Raw genomic sequence first — 20,451 nt, 5'->3', positions numbered from 1 at the left:
TGCCTTCCCATGGGAGATGGTGCTGCTGGGAGGGAAATTGCTTCTGCCAACAGCCAAGTTAACTCTGTCTTGGCCCTGCAATTGCTGCCTAATTAAGGGGTTTGCATTATTGCTCATCATATATTATTGCTCACTATCTCATTTATTGGTTTAGGAAGGGTTAATCTGGCTTTTGGCAGTAAGAGACAATCTCCTCACAGCAGTATTTTTCCCTTACTCCACTCCATACCCACCTGTGTCAACTCTGGCTTCTTAGGTGTTTGAATTATGCCTTCCTGGCAAGTATATCTGAATGAACAAATTGTCCCCTAGCCTTACCTTTGACAGGGAACAGATGGTTCAGAAGAAATCCTGAAATTTTCACAAAACATCAAAATCTAATCTTTTCCCACACTTTTCCTGATCCTGCTCTTGCTACTGACATACCTGTAGAAACCCTTCTTGTTACCCTTTGTATCACTTGCTAGCTGCAACTCCAATTGAGCTTTGGCTTTCTTGTCTTCATCTCTGCATGCCTGAGCCAATGCTCTTATGCTGCTTCCTATTTATTTCTATGAGTTTTCACTTATAAAGCTTACTTCTTGTGACTTAGTTTACTGAAGAGTTTTCTGCTAATCCAAGCTGGTCTGTTGCCACACTTGTTAGTTTTCCTGTGTTGTGTGCACAGGGCATACAATGTGAATTAAAAACAAGCCAGAATCTTATCAGGGGATAAGGCAAAATGCCACATTTATTGCAACATAAAACATGCAACGTGAAAAGAATAAAGAATAATAAAGTTATTTGCTTCACTCATTTGCCTGCATATTTATTCATTTATTCATTCATCCAAAGAAACAAGCATACACACACAGAAGTTAGACAGTCCTATAAGGGTTAAGGTGTTACCAAGTTGCAAAGTTACTCAAGGTCGGTCTGGTGGCCAGCCAGGCTGACCAAGAGAGTTGGAGTCAGGTCTTGTTGAAAGCGCACAAAACTCCTTCTTGCAGGTGGAAAAAACCCCAAAGCCTTGTCTTTGTGTTCATTTTTTATAGTAATAGCTGTTCATTGAGCTTCTGGATTCCTCTGAGTCAGACACAACTTGTCCTGTTGGCAGGCTGGGATTTGTAGGTTGTGACCTTCTGGCTTTGTGGTTTGTAATCTTCAGGGGCCGTCACTTGCAGTCTTCAGCCATCAGGATGGAGCATGATTTAGTATTTGGTAATCCTTCACTGCTGACTCGAGTTCACTGAAGCCCTTAACCGTTAAACCACAGAAAGTTATTTTCACCTGCTGTAAGAGGCCAGTCTTCTTCCCTCGCTGCCACATATGTCTATCATTCATTCTTTCGTTATCTCTTTTCAGACATTCTGCAAACCCTTACACAAGCATTCTCCTTATACTAAATTTAAATTCTGAAGTCATGAGTCAAACATGTCTAAAATCATGAGACCAATGTCAAATATATTTTATGCTAAGCAATAAGAAATTTGAAATAGATGGTTAATTCCAAACACTAATAATGACTGATTAAATTATAACAAGATAAAGTTAATCTTAATGGTTAGTAAATCATAACAAGATTAACTTTTTTTAATGGTTAAATCTTTTCCTTATATAAAAAGAGAAATAACAAAATAAACAATTATAGTCAATAACAAGACAAGCAATCAAAGCAATTATAATCACTGCAGTACTACACCTGTGCATTGGATGGTTTGTTCCTGCACTCTCAGGCTTTTTTCAAGTACAGCCAGCTCTCCTGGTCTCCTCTTCCCCTCACACTAGCTTCCCAGGGTATCCCACCCATGAGTTCCTCGAGTGAGTCGAAGTCTGCTTTTCTGAAGTTCAGGGACCTTGCTCTGCTGCTCTCCATCCTTCCTTTCCTCAGGATCCTGAACTCAATCATCTCGTGGTCACTGCTGCCCAACTTGCTAACCCCTGCTACATTCCCCACCAATTCTTCTCTGTTTGTGAGCAGCAGGTCAAGAAGCACATGACCCCTAGTTGGCTGCTCCAGCACTTGCACCAGGAAGTTGTACCCTACAGTCTCCAAAAACTTCTTGGATTGTCTGTGCACTGCTGTATTGCCCCAGCAGATGTCAGGGTGATTGAAGTCCCCCATGAGAACTAGGGCTTGTTGTTGGGAAATTTCCGCAAGTTGTTTGAAGAAAGCCTATCCACTACTTCCTCCTGCCCTAGTGGTCTATATCACACACCCACTACAACAGCTGTTTTCAACTTTTTTTGGTCAGGGTACCCTCAGCAGTTGGTTGAGAAGCGAGGAGTCCCCTGGTGGCTAATCAATTATCTTTGGTCATTTTTGTGTTTAGGTCAGAGTTCTCATAGGAGTCCAGGATTTTCTCACGCATGTTGTATCCATCAATCCTCTGCCTGTAGAAGAAAAGTTTTGCTTTTGTGAGATTCATCTGATTAGGAGTTTCCCAGCAAATATTGTTTATTTGGAAAATACCACTTGCACCAAAGTACTGCTCCGAAGTTTTGTGGGATACTTTTGTGCAGGGGGTACCCTGGAAGTCCTGGCTGGATCAGGGGTTTCAAGGTTTCTAGACTCCTTGTTCTTCACTGGAAGATTCTCAGGATGCCCATGACTCTGGCACAACCAAGGAAGCCCAAGCATCCCTGGGCAGCTGGCCCTGATTTTTCATTCTGAGAAATACAGATTGCAAGAGTTCAATTCTTTCCAAAATAAAAAAATATAGTATTTTCTTTCTGACATTTTTTTTCTAATTTAGCTTCTTTATGGGTTCAGAATGAAAATGTTTTCAAAATTGTACATTTCACATGGAACTCAAATTCTGAATTTTAACCAGGACTTTTCTTAAGATGTACTAGACTGGCATGCTTCTATCCACTGCATATGCCAACTTTGATGACATTCTTGGTCTTTGCTCAAAAAAAAAAAAAAAAGAAAGAATGAAAGAAGGAATGGGCACCTCTAAACAAAAGCTGTGTTCTTATTTATTTTGTCTTTGATATATATTTTTGCAAAGTTTATGGGGCAAATATTATTGGGTGCTGTGTAAACTGAATAACATGAAAGCAAGTGATGGAGTTCTATGATAGAGTGAAGTGGTGGATACTCTTAATATTCCAGACTTCTTAGACATTTTAAGAAGTAGTATTATTGTCAAGAACACTTAATATTGTTTCAAGGTGATCACTGATAAAGTACACTTTCAACCATAACTCTTTTTTGTAAATAAAGTTTTACTTTTATGCATATCCTATAAAATACCAAATAAGAATGAAGATCAGTCTTTACTGCTTCAACAGACTTAACTGCAAAAAAGATGACACTATCATTCTTCACCTGTATAGAACAAGAAGACAGTACATGGTTTAACATGTGGAATGAAAAAATTCAATGAATTTTTACAAAGGAGGAAGTTAACGATGCTTAAAGATTTAGATTGTTAAAAATGTTGGGGTCTAAATGGGTATGCAGCATCAACTTAGCTGCTGCTAAGTTACAAAGAAAAGCTTTGAAGTGAGTGTCTTATCTTTACAGCATCATATCTAAACTATCCATTAAAATGTGCACATAGAAGTGCTGATGTATTAAACCAAGTGTATCGGAGTGTGTAAAATCTAGGGTAATCAAGTTCTATTATCAAACTTTCAGAGATCAAACAATAAGATTCAGAGAGACGTAGACAAATTGGAGGATTGGACCAAAAGAAATCTCATGAGGTTCAATAAGAACAAGTGCAAAGTCCTGTACGTAGGATGGAAGAATCCTATGCACTGGTACAGGCTGGGGGTTACACTGCGGAAAAGGATCTGGGGGTTACAGTGGACAAGGAGCTGGATATGAGCCAGCAGCATGCCCTTGTTGCTAAAAAGGCTAATTAATACTGTGCTGTATTAATAGGAGTGTTGGCAGCAGATCGAAGAAGTGATTTTTCCCTTCTGTTTGACACTGGTGAGGCCACATGTGCAGTACTGTGTCCAGTTTTGGGCTTCCCACTACAGAAATAATGTGGACAAATTTGAGAGTCCAGCATAGACCAATGAAAATGTTTGAGGTTTTGGGAACATGGCATCTGAGGTAAGGCTGAGGAATCTGGGGTTACTGGGCTGATTTAGTCTGGAGAAGAGAAAATGGATGGGGGATTTAATAACAATCTTCAGCTACCTGGGTGGAGCTAAACTGTTCTCAATGGTGACAGATAACAGAACAAGGAGCAATGGTCTCAAGTTGCAGCAAGGGAGGTTTAGGTTAGATACTAGTAAAAACTTTCTCACTAAGAAGATAGTAAGGTGCTGGACCAGGCTATCCAGAGACATTGTGGGATCTTAATACTTGGAGATTTTTAAGACCAACCTATACAAAGCATAGTCTGAGATGATCTAATTAGGGATGATTCTCTTTTGAGCAGGGGGTTGGACTAGATGACCTCCTGAGGTCCCTTCCAACCGTAATTTTCTGTGATTCTTTAGTGAGTTTACTTTGTCAATCCAGCAGGATAGAATAGTGCTAGACAGTCTCCTCAGTTCAAGCATGTCATTCACAGTAAGAATTACATCTATGTTACTTGCCTCTGAAAGTACAGGCAGTGGTAATCCTATTTTGCTTTGCTTTTGATATTAATACACTGTCATCTGACCCTACTATGAATTATTGTTTCATTTTCCTTAATGCCCCCCTACATTGAAATGAATGCTCATGGCTCATTAAATAATCATATCTCAATATTATAATAGCAAACCTCTCTCAGTCAAAAAATATGTATTTAATCTCACACTATCACGAGCTTGCATTTTTTGATAGTGTTTCCCCCCAAAACAATTGCAGATTCCCACAAACCCATACCAAGGTTTTTTTTCACTGAACTAAGCCCTAATTATTTCAAAAGGATTTGAACAATTGTTTTGAATATGCTCAAGAAATATATTTTCCTTTGTTGAGCAGTTGATAAGTCTCATGAGGTGACTGGCTGAAGGGTCGTACTCAGAGGGTGGTGGTGGACGGGTCATATTCGACCTGGGGAGAAGTGGGCAGCGGAGTCCCCCAGGGCTCGGTCCTTGGGCCCGCGCTGTTGAATTTCGTTATCAGCGATTTGGACAATGGAGTCAAAAGCAACCTGTTTAAATTCACTGATGATACCAAAATTTGGGGTGAGGTGAGCACGCTAGTAGGCGGGGAAAGACTGCAGCAAGACCTGGATGGGTTACGAGAGTAGGCTACCAAAAACAGGATATGCTTCAATACTGACAAGTGCAGGGTGCTGCACTTGGGCAGTAGTAACCAGCAGCACACTTATAAGATGGGAAAGTCCCTTCTTGAGAGCATGGAGGCAGAAAGGGATCTTGGAGTCATTATTGACTCCAAGATGAACATGGGCCGACAATGCAAGGTCACGGTTGGCAGGGCTAACTGGACCTTGTCATGCATCCACAGATGCATCTCAAGCAGGGCCAAGGAGGTGATCCTTCGCCTCTGTGCAACACTGGTCAGGCCACAGCTGGAGTACTGTGTCCAGTTCTGTGCACCCCATTTCAGAAGGGATGTGGACAACATTGAGAGGGTCCAGAGGAGGGCCACCCGCGTGATCAGGGGTCAGCAGGGCAGGCCCTACGAGGAAAGGCTACAGGACCTGAACCTGTTCAGCCACGACAAGAGAAGGCTGAGGGGGGACCTGGTGACTGTCTGTAAAGTCACTAGGGGGGACGAGAAGGGTTTGGGAGATACTTTGTTTCCCCTAGTGCCCCCTGGCATAACAAGGAATAACGGCCATAAGTTGTTGGAGAGTAGGTTTAGACGAGGCATCCGTAACAACTACTTTACAGTCAGGGCAGCTAGGATCTGGAACCAACTTCCAAGGGAAGTGGTGCTGGCTCCTGCCCTGGGGGTCTTTAAGAGGAGGCTAGATGCCTACCTGGCTGGAGTCATTTGAGCCCAGTTTTTTCTCCTGCTCAGGCAGAGGGTCGGACTTGAAGATGGACCATGGGTATAGAGGGCTATACCCTGTACAGGAGGGATCATGTTGACAAAAGGGGCGGGGGTGTAGCTCTCTATGTGAAGGAAAGCTACATGTCCCTGCAAGCTGATGTTGGCGACTGGCATGGACAGCTAGAGACCCTCTGGGAAAAATTCATGGGAAAAATGGCACAGGGGACACAACGGTGGGAGTCTATTACAGACCTCCCACTCAAAATCCTGAGCTTGACCAGGAGTTCGCTCGGGAACTGACTGAGGCCGCTTCCTCCAGGACCTTGGTTGTCATGGGGGACTTCAGTTACCCGGACATCTCTTGGGAAGATCACTCAGCAAAATCCGAGCAGTTGCAAAGCTTTCTCTCGTGCGTGGATGACCTCTACCTGACTCAAGAAGTCTATGGGCCAACGAGAGGCAAAGCGCTGCTCGACCTGGTACTGGCTACGGGGGACGACCTAATCGGCGACTTAGTGATCGATGAGAAGCTGGGTGACAGCGACCACGAGCTGATCACCTTCACCATCTGCCGTAAAGCTGGCAAGTCAGTCAGCAACACAGAAGTCCTTGACTTCAGAGAAGCCAACTTTGACAAGCTCAAGAGGCTTCTCGGTCAGGCCCTCAGGGACCGTGACCCCAGGGAGATGGGAGTTCAAGAAGAGTGGTTGCTTCTCAAGGAAGCGATCCTCAAGGCACAAGTAAATCTATTCCAACACAAAAGAAAAGGCAGCAAGAAGGCACAGCAGCCCTCCTGGCTCTCTAGGGACCTAGCGGACCTCCTGCGGCTAAAAAGGAAAGCCTACAAAGGATGGAGGACGGGATTCACCTCCAAGGAGGATTATTCTGCACTGGTCCGGTCCTGCAGGGAGCAAACCAGGAAAGCCAAGGCTGCAACTGAACTCCAACTAGCTTTAAGCATCAAGGACAACAAAAAGTCCTTTTTCAGATATGTGTGGAGCCGGAGGAAAAGCAAGGGCAATGTTGGACCTCTGCTAAACCAGATGGGGCAACCGACAACTGACACCCAGGAAAAGGCAACCTATTAAATAGGTACTTTGCGTCAGTCTTTCATCAGTCCCATGGGACGCCCATGCCTGCTATGGGACAGGGAGATCCGGGTGATGGGGATCCCCTACCCTCCATAAATGCTGACCTCGTGAAGGAACACCTTGAGAAGCTGGATACCTTCAAGTCAGCCGGCCCTGACAACCTGCACCCCAGGGTACTCAAGGAGCTGGCGAGCGTCATAGCCCAGCCCCTGGCACGGATCTTTGAAAACTCCTGGCGCTCTGGTGTAGTGCCAAAAGACTGGAAGAAGGCCAGTGTGGTGCCGATCTTCAAGAAAGGGAGGAGAGTGGATCTGGCCAGCTACAGGCCCATTACCGTACTTCTATCCCGGAGAAGATTTTAGAAAAGTTTATTAAGGAGGCCATCCTTGATGGACTGGCCCAGACTAACATCCTAAGGGACATCCAGCACGGGTTTGTTGCGGGTAGGTCTTGTTTGACCAATCTCATTTCCTTCTATGACCAGGTGACCTATCACCTGGACGAGGGAGAAGAGATTGATGTCATATATCTTGACTTCAAAAAAGCTTTTGATCTGGTATCCCATGATCACCTCTTGGCCAAACTGGCCAGTTGTGACCTTGGCTCCACCATGATTCGCTGGCTGGGAAATTGGCTCCGTGGTTGGACCCAGAGGGTTGTAATCGATGGCAGTCACTCATTGTGGTGTCCTGTGACCAGTGGGGTCCCTCAAGGCTCTCTGTCCTTGGACCCATACTGTTCTACATCTTCATTAACGATGTGGACATTGGAGTCAGGAGTGGCCTGGCCAAGTTCACCGATGACACCAAACTTTGGGGCAAAGCATCCATGCCAGAAGATAGGCGGGTGATCCAGGCTGATCTGGACAAGCTCAGCAAATGGGCGGACGAGAACCTGATGGTGTTTAACACCGAAAAATGCAAGGTTCTCCACCTCGGGAGGAAAAACCTGCAGCATTCTTATAGGCTCGGCAGTGCTAAGTTGGATACCACTACAGAAGAATGAGACTTGGGGGTCATCATTGACCACAAGATGAACATGAGCCTGCAATGCGATGCTGCGGCTAGTAAAGCGACCAAAACGCTGGCTTGCATCCATAGATGCTTCTCGAGCAAATCCTGGGACATCATTCTCCCCTTGTACTCGGCCTTGGTGAGGCTGCAGCTGGAGTACTGCGTCCAGTTTTGGGCTCCACAATTCAAAAATGCTGTGGAGAAGCTTGAGAGAGTCCAGAGGAGAGCCACGCGCATGATCAGAGGTCAGGAAAACAGATCTTACGATGACAGTCTGAGAGCCATGGGACTGTAGCCTGGAAAAGCGTAGGCTCAGGGGTGATCTGATGGCCACCTATAAGTTTATCAAGGGTGACCACCAGGATCTGGGGGAACGTTTGTTCACCAGAGCGCCCCAAGGGATTACGAGGTCGAACGGTCACAAACTCCTGCAAGACCGTTTCAGGCTGGACATAAGGAAGAATTTCTTTACTGTCCGAGCCCCCAAGGTCTGGAACAGTCTGCCAGCGGAGGTGGTTCAAGCACCTACATTGAACACCTTCAAGAGTAAATTGGATGCTTATCTTGCTGGGGTCCTATGACCCCAGCTGACTTCCTGCCCTTTGGGCAGGGGGCTGGACTCTGATCTCCTGAGGTCCCTTCCAGCCCTAATGTCTATGAAATCTATGAAAGATCTACAAGGTCCCTTCTGACCGGAGTTCTATGATTCTATGATGATTCTATGATTTGATTGAAGTTCCCCTCGTTCCCTGCAGCAAGTGATCCACTGTTTAGTTGGTTCACATTCACAAATATATTTTGTTCTGGGCCTTTTTTCCTAAAGGACTACTGAATTAATAGAAGGGATTCTCATCAATAACCTACTTTGAGCATTATTTTTCTACCACTTGAAGACCAGAACGGAGGTAAAGAGACAATATAGGAAATCAGAGAAGCCCCGCATTCAATTTGCAGTCTGATCTAAGCTAAGTATAGACAGTCAAAAAGTGCAAGACTGAATTGATTCAGTGTTTGCAAGTTTCTCTAAACTGTGTAGAATGAATGGATAATAAAGTAAACTGATGATCATTTTTGAAACTGGAAAGGCAGCCAGGCCCTTATAGTGGCCCATACCAATAGCTGGGGGGGGGGGGGTGGGGAGCACTGGAGCTTCCTTGCCAGCCACTGCTGAAGGCACCTGAATGCAGCTGAGCAGGGGTCATCCTTGAATGGCTGCCCAGCACACACACCCGAACCCCTTACTGTTCCCGCCAAGTGGGGAATGGTCCCTTCAGTCCTGAGCAGGCCAGATCCCCAAGCCTCAGTGGGCACTCCCCACTGGTCCCAGAGCCCTTTGGCTGGTGTAGAGTGGGGATCTACCCCTTCCATTGCTCAGTATAGTCCTGCAGGGCTTGACCCCACCCCAGAAGTGGGAGAAGAAACAGTCCCTCCAGCTTGGAGCTGGTGATCCCCCAGCCTCAGTGGGGGCTCCCCACCCCTGGCAAGGATGCATCCTGCCTCCTTCCTCCCCCCAGCCTCTCAGAGGCAAGGGCAGCTGGCAAAGGGGAAGGGCTAAGGCATCCCAGCCTGGCTGTCTGTGCTGCAGGCAGGTGAAAAGTCTTCCCTCCCTGCCCTGCAGACCTCATCTGGGGGTCCAGTGCCAGCCTGGGTGGGTGCGTTCTCCTGCCTCCTCTCCTTTATTCCCCCAGCCCCTCAGAAGCAAGGGCAGCTAGTGAGAAGCTGGGGCTAAGTGATCTGAGTCCTGTTCTCAGCACTGCAGGGTTGGGCGGAGGGGCACAAGGCCTGGTGGAGGGGGATTTCCCTCCTGGGTCATGCAGACAACAATAGGGATCCACTGGCAGGCTGGGTGGGTGTTCTCCCTGTTCCCCCAGTCCCTAAGAGGCAAAATCAGCTGGTGAGGGGGTAGGGTAAGGGATCCCACCCTCACTGTCTAGGCAGCAGGGAGGGTGAAAAGCCCAGTAGAGGAGGCTTCCCCCTGGGCCTTGCAGACCCTACCTGGGGGGCTAGTGCTGGGTGGTGGGGTGGTATTCTTTCCACCTTCCCAGCCCATTGGAGACAAAGTCAGCTGCTGAGGGGGTAGGGCTAATGGATCCAAGCCCAGCTCTCTAGGCTGCAGGGGTTGGAGGAGGGGAAGAGTCCAGCAGTGGCGGCTTTCCTTTCTTTGTGCTTTGCAGACCCCATCTGGGTGTCCAGTGCTGGGCTGGGTGGATGTGTTCCCTGCCCTCCCTCACCTCTTGGAGGCAAGGATTGCTGGCAGGTGGTGGGGCTACAGCAAAACCAGCCTGTCTTGAAGGGCTGTGGAGGGGGCAGTGATAACCTCCACAGAGGGTGCCTTGTGCTGTGCAGACCCAGGCTAGGAGAGCCTGGGGTCCATTCCTCTGCCCTCCCATCCCATCAGACTCGCAGGCATAGGCAGAAGTATGAAGCAGAGGTTTTACTGCCTCAGCTCTGTGAAAATAGGTGGTGAGACCAGTCTTACTCCCCTAAAGCAGACAGCACAGCCCAGGACTGCAAAGCATCCTGGGAATCTGGGGGACTGAATCAGTTATGGGTTTAAACTGTTTTTGATCACTTAAGCCAGTTTATGTGCAACTTTTGTCCCTACTCCTAAGATCCCCAAGCTATACATGGACAGGTTCTCCAAACTGGCACATCCACTATTCAATGTTTAGTTTTCTTCTATTTGTTCAATGTCTGGCCTCAGACCTTATTTACTCTATGCTGTTTAAATCCACCTCTGAATACAGAATATCCTTATGGGCTTTTCTGTGATGCATATTGCTACATTTTTTAGTGCACTCCTGTGGGATACTCCATGAGCCCCAGCATCACAGCATTCATGAGCCACCTGCTACCTAGAGGTATGTAGAAAAAACATTTAAATCTGTCTACGTCCAAATCCCTGAATCTTTCCGTATCTCTCCAAATCGATTCAGAGGGTTCCAATTCAATTTGGAGAGATTAAAGGGCCCTCTGATTGGATTCAGATTCAGAGATTCAGCCACCGAATCAGGCCAGATCTCCACCAAATCAAATCGGGGACCAACACTTCACACAGCCCTACTAATCAGTCCCTGTCTCTACTCTTCAGATGTCTCAGCCCTATTTATGTCTTCTCGCTCAGCCAAGCCTTAGTCTTACCTTTTTGGACTTCCCATCCTTGTTCCAGTCTACTCACTCAGTAAGTTCCAGTCGCCTCACTGAGTCCCCTCTGCTGTCTTCACTTCCACTCAGCCCCTCTCCCTCCAGCCATGACCTCCACGTGCCTCCCCAGTGTTATCTGTCTCTTCAGACTCTTTGTGGAATTTGGCTGCCAAAATTTAAGAATTCACTAGTGAGAATGTGCAAATTATGATTCTTTTTTAAAGTCTGAGCCAATTCTTGGTATATTTTCACAGGAACAGCAAAAAGTTTATTTCTGACACAAAGTTTACTTTCTCTTCTCCCTCCCCATCAGATTTTAACATCCATGCTCTGAATCATGGAGGGACCATAGTTTCTCAAATAAGAGATCACCAGAATAATATGGGTTTTCCCTCCTTTCGGTAGACTTGTTTTAAGAAATAGATGAATTATTTTGTTTGAATTAAAAAATCCGTTCTGTGGAAGATGCATAGAATAAAAGGTTGTGACCAAAATAATTATACTTTGACAAATATGTTTGCTAATGAAAACAAGATATATACTGATTATATATTCTGAATACAGTGAGAAGGGTTGTGCAACCTAAATAATACGTCATGATTCTAGATTGCCTTTAATATTGTCATGATCAGTGCTGGTACATTAAATGTCCATGTTTGAATTAAGTGTCATCATGAATACCCTTTCACATAAACGTAATCACTGATGATTTCACACATTGTTTCTATGTAAAGAAGTATTATGAGATTGCTGAACAGGTTCTTCAAAATAATGCATTGATCTGATGCTATAAATCTCACTTTTCTTGCCCCTCCCCGTGCTTTTTTGTCTAGGGTTTTTTGTAGTCATGGATGTGGGATTGTTTAGAGAATGATGTATGAAGGAAATCTGAGGCTGGAAAGCATGGGGTGAGGAGGAGGCAATGAATGAAACCCATAGTGGAAGAAATATGGGGAAGCAGACACTGGGAACATCTACGGATGCTAAAAAAGTGAAGCAATAAACTCCGGCACCAGAGTTTATTGCTTGTGGGCCCTGGTGGGGTCAGCCTGTGAGCCTGGGTCTGCTCTGACCCAGTTCAGTGTGCTGCGGAGGAGCTAGCTGGGGCATAAGTGTGCTCCAGTGTGGGGCTAGGTGGCAGGCAGCCCCCACACTGAAGCACCCTCTTACCCCAGCCAGCTGAATCAGCATCTACAAGTGCAGTGCTGTAAAGTAAAAAAAAAAATCTGCAGCAAGATAGTATTTGTATTTACAAGTACTAATCTGCTACAGTGTTAGTTTCCTAATAGGGCCACACATGCAGATGCCAGACATTTACGACAAAGTTAATTAGTCTACTGAGTAGAATCTACTCTGCAGTAAATGTGTCATGTGGATGTGCCCTCTGAGTGGGGACTGGAGGCATGGAGGAGCCAGATTGAGGAGACTGTTTTTGACAGGATAAAAACAGTTGCAGGGGATTATTGAACCATACAACTGGGAAACTAAAGTGAGAATGGACACACAAAGTAGAGGGAATGTTGTAGACAAGGGGAACAGAGGGTGCACATTAAGCCTTAGTATAGGGATGAGAAGAATGGAGTTTAAGAAACTAAAAAAGCCAGAGGATGTAGGAATGGACAGAATTCAGGGAAGAAGGGCAGGAAATGCTAAGTGTAGACCCTGGGAAAGACATGGGTTGTGGAAGGAATATTAGATTTAGCAAAGTTTATTGATGGATTCTAATAGAGAAAACTGAAGCATTGGACAACTGCACGAATATATAAATTAGGGAATACATATTCACTGAATATGGAAGCTAGCACATTACATCTTAAGATCTATGAATTTGCAGGTTTAATGGGAGTGACCCCAAGGTAGAGGGAGAGGAAAGCTGTGAGAGAGGAGCACCAAAGCTTAGGGAAGTCATTCAACGAGCTTTGAGGCAAGGGATTCAGAGAGCTTTATTTCATCCTTTGCAAGTTGCTAACTTAGAGACATGAAAACCTGTATACCACTTAGGGAGAATAAATCAGACTAGACAGCAAAAGACAGTTCAACCAACCCTAATAAAAATCCCAGTAAGAAGCAGGAAAAGCAAAACAAGATTTGAGAACAGTTTAGAGTGGACAGCATAGCCATGGCTACATACAGAGACTCAGTGGTTCCCAAGGAATCTTCAGCTATCCACTGCTTCATGTCTCTTATTTCTTGCCCTACCAACAGAATTTCTTATCTCTAGCAACAGGCCTCACTGCCTGCAAGCTGGCCAGCATTTGTGTGCCTAAGCCAGTGGCATATTTAACTGACACAACTTAGTCTTTTTTGGCAAGAGGAATTGTATGTGTAGCTTTTATAATATTAAACTATCTAGTTTATTCAGGCTTTTTTCTATACCTAATCATCAGTGTCTCACCCCTTGTTTCATTAGTTTTGCATTAGCTTGTTCAGCTCCATTGCCCACCTTCTGTGTTTTTGCTGCTTATATGTGTGTATTTTCTTGGCATCTTAGATTGAGCACAGTGTTTCCATTAATGCAATTCACTGTTGGTTTCCTTAAAGGTTTCCTGGGAATGCAATAATAATGTGCAGCCTGCTGTCATAATATGCAACCTGATTTTTCTGGGTAGAGGTTCTGCATCTTTTTTCATATGGACTAGCTTTGCAAAGACAGAGTAGAGTTTACTCTGTGTACATAGTTTTGTTGGGCAGATCCAGGATTTTAGAAAGGGTGGTGAAGGTGGTGCGGTGCATCATTATACATAATGCAACGCACATTTTTCTCTAGTTTCAGAGAAACTAGAAGCTTTCCTAACATGTTAGAGGACTACCATTATATTATTCAGTGTAAGATCAAAGCAAAAACAAATATAACTTATTGGGATGTGCACTAATTGGCTAGATTGTATATTGAGCTTAAAAAATGTAACACACCAGGCAAAAAATAGTCAAAAGATTTTGTTTCATTAGTCCTGTAGTCATTATAGTTGAATGTAATTCTCTTATTCATATTCATAACACACAATCTGGCCTTCTTGAGAGTCTTGACACTGCCCCCAATACTTCACTGTCAGTCATTTCTGAGTTTATATTACTACACCTAAATTGATGCTTTTCATTAGAGCTGAAAACAGTCAGCAGGGCTGTACAATAGGAGACAGACATAGCCAGGAATGGCCAACAGATGACAAAATCATAGAAAAAAGAATAGCTTTAATAGTGTAACATCAAGACCATTAAAATGAGAGAGGATTGCTAACACCTGTGGAATGAAGAGAGATTAACAGGAAACAAGAAGATCATAATGAGCTATGAAGTCAATTGACTCCCTCCATGCTGCCTGAATAAAAATTCCACCTGGATCCAACCTTGATAATCTCTATCCTTCTCTAGCTTCCTTTAACATCATTATCAGGTAAACATTTCTCAGTACTGCAGGTGATGATGGTGTCCAGAACCCAGATCAGGTTATGCAGCACTAATTGTATCCCTTCCCTTCCCCAAGTCAACAAGAGGAAAGGACAGATAGTTGGGTCTGCCTGGAGTGGGGAGGGAATGACACCAAGCATCCTTACTTGTATCTCAGAAAGTGGATTCTTCATCTCCCCTTGTTGCTGTTTGTAAGTATTGCAAGCATCTCAAAGAAAACTTGACAGGTTTCCACCACTTGTTGAAGCCAAACCCAGGACAGCAGTGTTCCCAGCTACCATATCTGAAGCAGTAGGTATCAAAGGGAGATGACCAGGACAACACACTGGTGCACTGACATTGCTGGGGGTACAAAAAAACAGCTGGTTTGTTTACCACGACACCACTAGGAACAGAGCCAATGGTGCAGCACCATAAGACACTGCCACCTAGGGTACTCAGTCATCCAGTTATGCCTCTGTCTGAAGATGGACTTGAGAGAAAACTCTATATATTTTTATTAAATTGTATGAATAGAAATTTTAAAAGAGAGGTGCTTTTACTGGATCTTCATGCATATTTTCTCTGCTACTAAAACTGAGTGAGTCTGTTTACAGCTCAAGCAGTAGTTTCCAGATGTAATGAGAGATGGCTTTCCTTGCTAATATCTTTTTGAGAGGCAAATCATTTTCAATCTTGCAACTTCTGTTTGATCATAGAGTTTTTTTTATGTATTTCCTGAAATTATTTCCATGAAGAAAAGTCTGATTTCATAGTATTATCAGTAGATTCCAGTGATAGAGGGGAAAAAAACCCCTCTCTCATCAAAAGATCATCTTGGTGTAGCAGTGACCTCAGATACATTAAGGCATGTAGTCAGAAACTGGAATAGAGTTTATGCAAATTCCCTTTGACATTCAGAAATTGCATCTTAATAATAACAAGGAAGCTATGACATTGGTAAAAATGTCATAATCACTAATTCAATTAATGCAGGCTGTGGATATCTGAGAGGATTACTTTTCTTTCACTGATATTTCCATTTAACCACAAAAGGCCATTAACAAAGCACTGGAAATTTAGTAGAAACAGTAAATTGATTTGTTGTCTTTCCAATAAAAAGTTGATTCTGATCTTAGATGCCATTTCTCTATGTCAAATAACACTGCCTGCATCTATATATGCACTTAACATAGAGTAGGGTTCCACACTGGCTCAAATTACTGCCATCCCAGGCTCATATTTGGATGCTGCACCTGGGAGTAGTTTACTCTGACTCAGACTGCTGCAGAGTTTATTGCTTTACATTTATTGCATGTGTAGATGCATGCACTGGGTGCATCTACACATGCATATTTACTGCGCAGCAACTGAAAATACTATGCAGTATGGGCACATATCTACCTGTGCATGCCCATATTGACCAGTAAATATGGTGACTAACACTGACTTAAGTGTAAATTTGATACCTGCATCATGCAGGTACCAAATTTATGCCTGATTAGTTACTGTACAGTAACCCATAAGTAGACACTGTACTGCCCAGTAACCCAGGCCTGCTGGACCAGCCCAGCCATAATGGGGCTGGTCTAAGCCCAACCCCAGGGATCCTGACTGACCACCTCTCCCTGCTTCAGCTTGGGACTAACGTTAGTCCCAAGTACTGGCAGCTGGCTCTGGCTTCAATTTAGGACTAAAGTTAGTCCCGAGGGCCAGTAACTTACTGTGCCGTAAATTTAAGATGGCATAAATACATATCTAGACACAGCCTTTGAGAAGCATTTTTTCCACCCATTTTGCTCACTGATTGTGTCTCATATAGATGTACCCCAAACTAGCTTTAAGCTAGCTAGGTCAGGTAGTGTTGTCACTGTATCCCTGATAATATGGAACTCAGTGTGGGCTGCAAGGAACCAAACTCCAGGAGCCACAACCCAATATAATTCAACATAATTCATTATTGACTTGTCTCTGTGCTCTGCTTACAGTATGTGTGTGTTTTATCTGTACAATATTTCAATTATTCTGTAAGAGAAGAATTTATATCAGCAATCTTCAAGGCATCACTGATATATTCTAGGCAAATGAGAAAGACTGACCAGATTTGTTAACCTATGTAGATAAACAATCCCCTCTTTCTGTCAGTATCTCTTCCCCTTATTATACCTACAAAAAAGGTTAACTCCCTCGGTAACTTCTTTTTTAAAAGTAGAAAGCTAGTACTAATACTAATTAGCATTCAGCCACCTTCTATTTGTATGCTTTTAATGTATAAGTATTTGTGTAGACCACAAGGGTTAAAATGCATCATTTGACATATTTGTAGCTTTCAAGTGTATAGATTCATAAAATCTAATAATATCATTAAGATTTCATAGACATTAGGGCTGGAAGGGACCCCAGAAGATCATTGAGTCCAGCCCCACTACCCCAGGGGCAGGAAGTCAGCAGGGATCATAGGATCCCAGCAAGACAAACATCCAAGTGTCTCTTGAAGGCATTCATAGTAGGTGCTTGAACCACCTCCAGCAGCAGTCTATTCCAAACCTTGGGGGTTGGACAGTAAAGAAGTTCTTCCTTATGTCCAACCTAAAACAGTCATGGAGGAGTTAGTGACCATTTGACCTTGTCATCCCTTGGGGCGCTCTGGTGAACAGACGTTCCCCCAGATCCTGCAGATTAAGCATTAGAAGTCTTGTCACCTTAACCTGTTGTATTTTGTTTATATCTCTTAACAGAAGAGAAATACCTACCTAATTCCCTCTTTGCTCATTCCCTTTGCTCTATCATTGTAATGTTTTTATACTGTAAATGTTGTGCATTTTCTCAGTCATCCATGTTTTGTAGCACTAGGATACTAGTATATACTAGTAAAACTAGTATAGAAATCTTTGCATTGGTGTATAGAGCTCTGAATACCGTGAAGAGATATGCCAGCTGAAAATTAACCTCCTGTTTCTAAAACATGTTAACCTAATGAATTTTAAACCAATGTAACATCAATGCATCTACTATCCAAGAGGAGGAACTATTAAGTAAGTGGAATTAGCAGTGATCTGAATGCCTTAGTCACAATTATTTATTTGGCCTACTGTTCTGGCCAGAAAAGGAAGCCAGAACCATAAAGCTGAGGGGCTTGAAGTAGTTTTAAACTTCAAGCATAATTCTTCAACATAATTCTGCAAAGAACATTTGCCCAATTTGTATGAACAGGCAACTATTGACCTTTGTATTTTTGTAGTAGTTACTAGTCACTGCTCTTCTTTGCTGTCATACTTTAATCAGTATTGTCCTCTGTGTATTTTATTATTCTTTTGAAATTATTCCCTTTCCCCTGCACTCCTTTTTAAAAAAAATATTTTCCTTTTAGGCCAAGTTGCAGCTCTGCTGTTAGCCTACTATTGACATCCTGGCCACATCTCATTTCCCTTTTGATGTCCTACTTTGGACTAAAGAAACTTTTCTACTCAGCCTACTTTTCACCTTGCTCACTTCCTTTGTGCTATTGCTAGGTTGGTTGTTTTTACCTTGTCAGTGGACACATCTACATGAGATACTTTGCTCAGGATTAGAGCAAATTACTGTGCAATAAGCATCACTGTCTACATGTGCAGATGCTTACTGCACAGTAATTTGCTCTAATCGAAAGTAAATTTGCTACCGGTAAATACAAATAACAAATTTACTCAAGAGTAATTACTATGCAGTACAGCATGTGTAGACAGCCAACCAGGAGCAAATGTGCTCACAATCAGCTGGACATTGTTGGCACTGGATGTGGACCCTGCCCCTATACCTTTGTTCCAGGCGAGCACACTCCTCAGACCAAACACAATACCTGCTAGTTGATAACGGGTGAGTTTATTGATACAGAGTGATAACAAAAGAGTAACAATACAAACAATCAAGCAATTCTATATCTACCAATCTATATCTAGGGCTGTCATCAAAGTCAAAGTACAGTTGGTCAGGCTGCAGGCTCCACTCTGAGGCTCTTTCTCTTAGGTGTCAGCAGTCTGGAGGTGGGATGCTGAGGCCCACAGGCCCCCTTCAGTGGGGTGGATGAGACAGGCTACTGGTATGCCCTTGGTCCATCGTGGCCTTGTGGACCCTTCCCGGAGACACGGATGGGGATGGAGACCCCTCTCAGGGAGCAGAAGGAGGAGGGACAAGAAGGAACAGGGAGGGACCCTTTGTTAATCTCAAGTCTCTGCTTTTGTATTCTCCTTCCCTCACTTGATGACTCCTGATGACTCTTCATCCATAGCTATCTCCAATTGGTTGTCTCTGTGTAGCCTTCTGGGCCTTCTCCTAATTTGGTCTGTTCCCCCCAGACTGGGACACAGGCCCCACCCCTGCTCTGGGGCCTTGTAGCTGGTGTCACTTATCTTGTGTTATGGGACAGTGTGGAATATACTTCCTTGGGTCCAGGCTGTGTGTCTTTGTTGTGTTAGACAACCTGTCTGCTTTCAGGTGGTGATCTTGTGTTATGGCATGCCCCCCTCAATTCTCAAACTGTGTCCATCTGTTGGCCTTGCTGTGCTAGACAGCCCATCTGTTTTCAGGGCCATGAGAAGCTGTTTGTGTGTCTCCCAAGCTCTTTAGAAAGCCATTTAACCCTTGCTGCTGATCTTGAACCCTTATAATGCATATATCTATACCTATAAGCCAATTCCCCGCAAAACCACAGAGCATGGTGCAACTTGCAGCAAGTATGGGGGTGACTGGAATAGGTGAAATATAGGAGTGAGACACAGTTTTTCCTCTAGTTAGGAAGTATTGTATTAAGAAGACTTTTCCTTTTAAACTGAATTGTAACTGATATTTGTGTCATGCTTCTGTCCTTTCAAAAATCTGCTTTTGTTCTTTCTAGACAAACCTCGTGAAATTGCTTTTGACACATTGGGCCAACCCCCATCTTCTCAACTGCAGTAATGAAAGGCCTTCAGGTATGACCATTATCCCTCTTCCCTCCAAAATGCTTCTGTCCTTAACTCATGTATGTTATTGACCTAGCCACTTGTGCAAAGAGGAAATTGCTTTTGTTTGTTTGCTTGCTTTTCTGGTAGAGTGTACCTATCTTAGAAATTTTACTGCACAATTCAACCACAGGAATTGCATTATTTAATTTGAAGAATATTTAACCAATAGGATACAATAAGTTATATGTCCATAGCATGTTGTCATTGTACATATTGAGCCATGCCTTTGATTCCTGGAAGCATGACTTCATGCAAGTACTTAAAAGAGCTTTTTTGAATATTATAGAGTAGGATAATTTATTCAAGAATATGTATTTTTAAATGATAGCACCTTCTGTTATGGAAAACCATCTACAAAGTAAGAGAATATTATATGAAAAGATCCTTGCATTAGGATTATTAATGTAACATTTAGCATTGGTGTTTTTAGCATATATTTGATTTTTTTTTTTTTTGAAGATTGCTGTGTTTGGCTTTGTTTTAGTTTTAGTAACATCTAGAATGAGGTGCAAAAATTCTTGTGCGTCTATCTCCCTGATTTCTGAGGTGCAAAGGACCAGGAATTCATCCCTTTACACCTGATGGGAACTTCATGATCACTCAGTTATCAAAGAGTATTTTTTCCCAAAATGCTGCAACCCTTTCTTTCTCCATAGTTAACTGCTTTGGTCAGCTGTGCACCTTTGTAACACTGACTGGCTCTATTGTTGCTATGGAGGCTTGCCTTTACACTTCCTCAATCTCTACCCAGTGATCAGCATATTATTTCTTTAGCATAAGTGGCTTTTCCCATAAGGTAGCACAGCTGCAGCTGGTGACTCATGGATTCATAGACATTAGGGCTGGAAGGGACCTCGTAAGATCTTTGGATCCAGCCCCCTGCCCAAGGGGCAGGAACTCAGCTAGGGTCGAAGGATCCCAGCAAGATAGGCATCCAA

General features: G+C 43.7%; 1 protein-coding gene across 1 annotated transcript in view; it reads left to right on the top strand.

The window, feature by feature from the left end:
* MYO16 (myosin XVI) overlaps positions 1 to 20,451 on the top strand; it is a 545,578-nt gene that overhangs the window by 176,955 nt on the left and 348,172 nt on the right. Inside the window, exon 8 of the mRNA XM_090022346.1 lies at positions 19,405 to 19,480. Within this exon, the coding sequence (XP_089878472.1) occupies positions 19,405 to 19,480 (76 nt within the window). The remainder of the gene's footprint in view (positions 1 to 19,404; positions 19,481 to 20,451) is intronic.

The sequence above is a fragment of the Crocodylus siamensis genome, chromosome 1 (assembly GCF_052110815.1).
Source record: "Crocodylus siamensis isolate JL-2025a chromosome 1, ASM5211081v1, whole genome shotgun sequence".
In the NCBI taxonomy this organism is placed as follows: domain Eukaryota; kingdom Metazoa; phylum Chordata; order Crocodylia; family Crocodylidae; genus Crocodylus; species Crocodylus siamensis.
The sequence above is the reverse complement of the archived record's forward strand: the minus strand, read 5'-3'. Positions and strand labels throughout refer to the sequence as shown.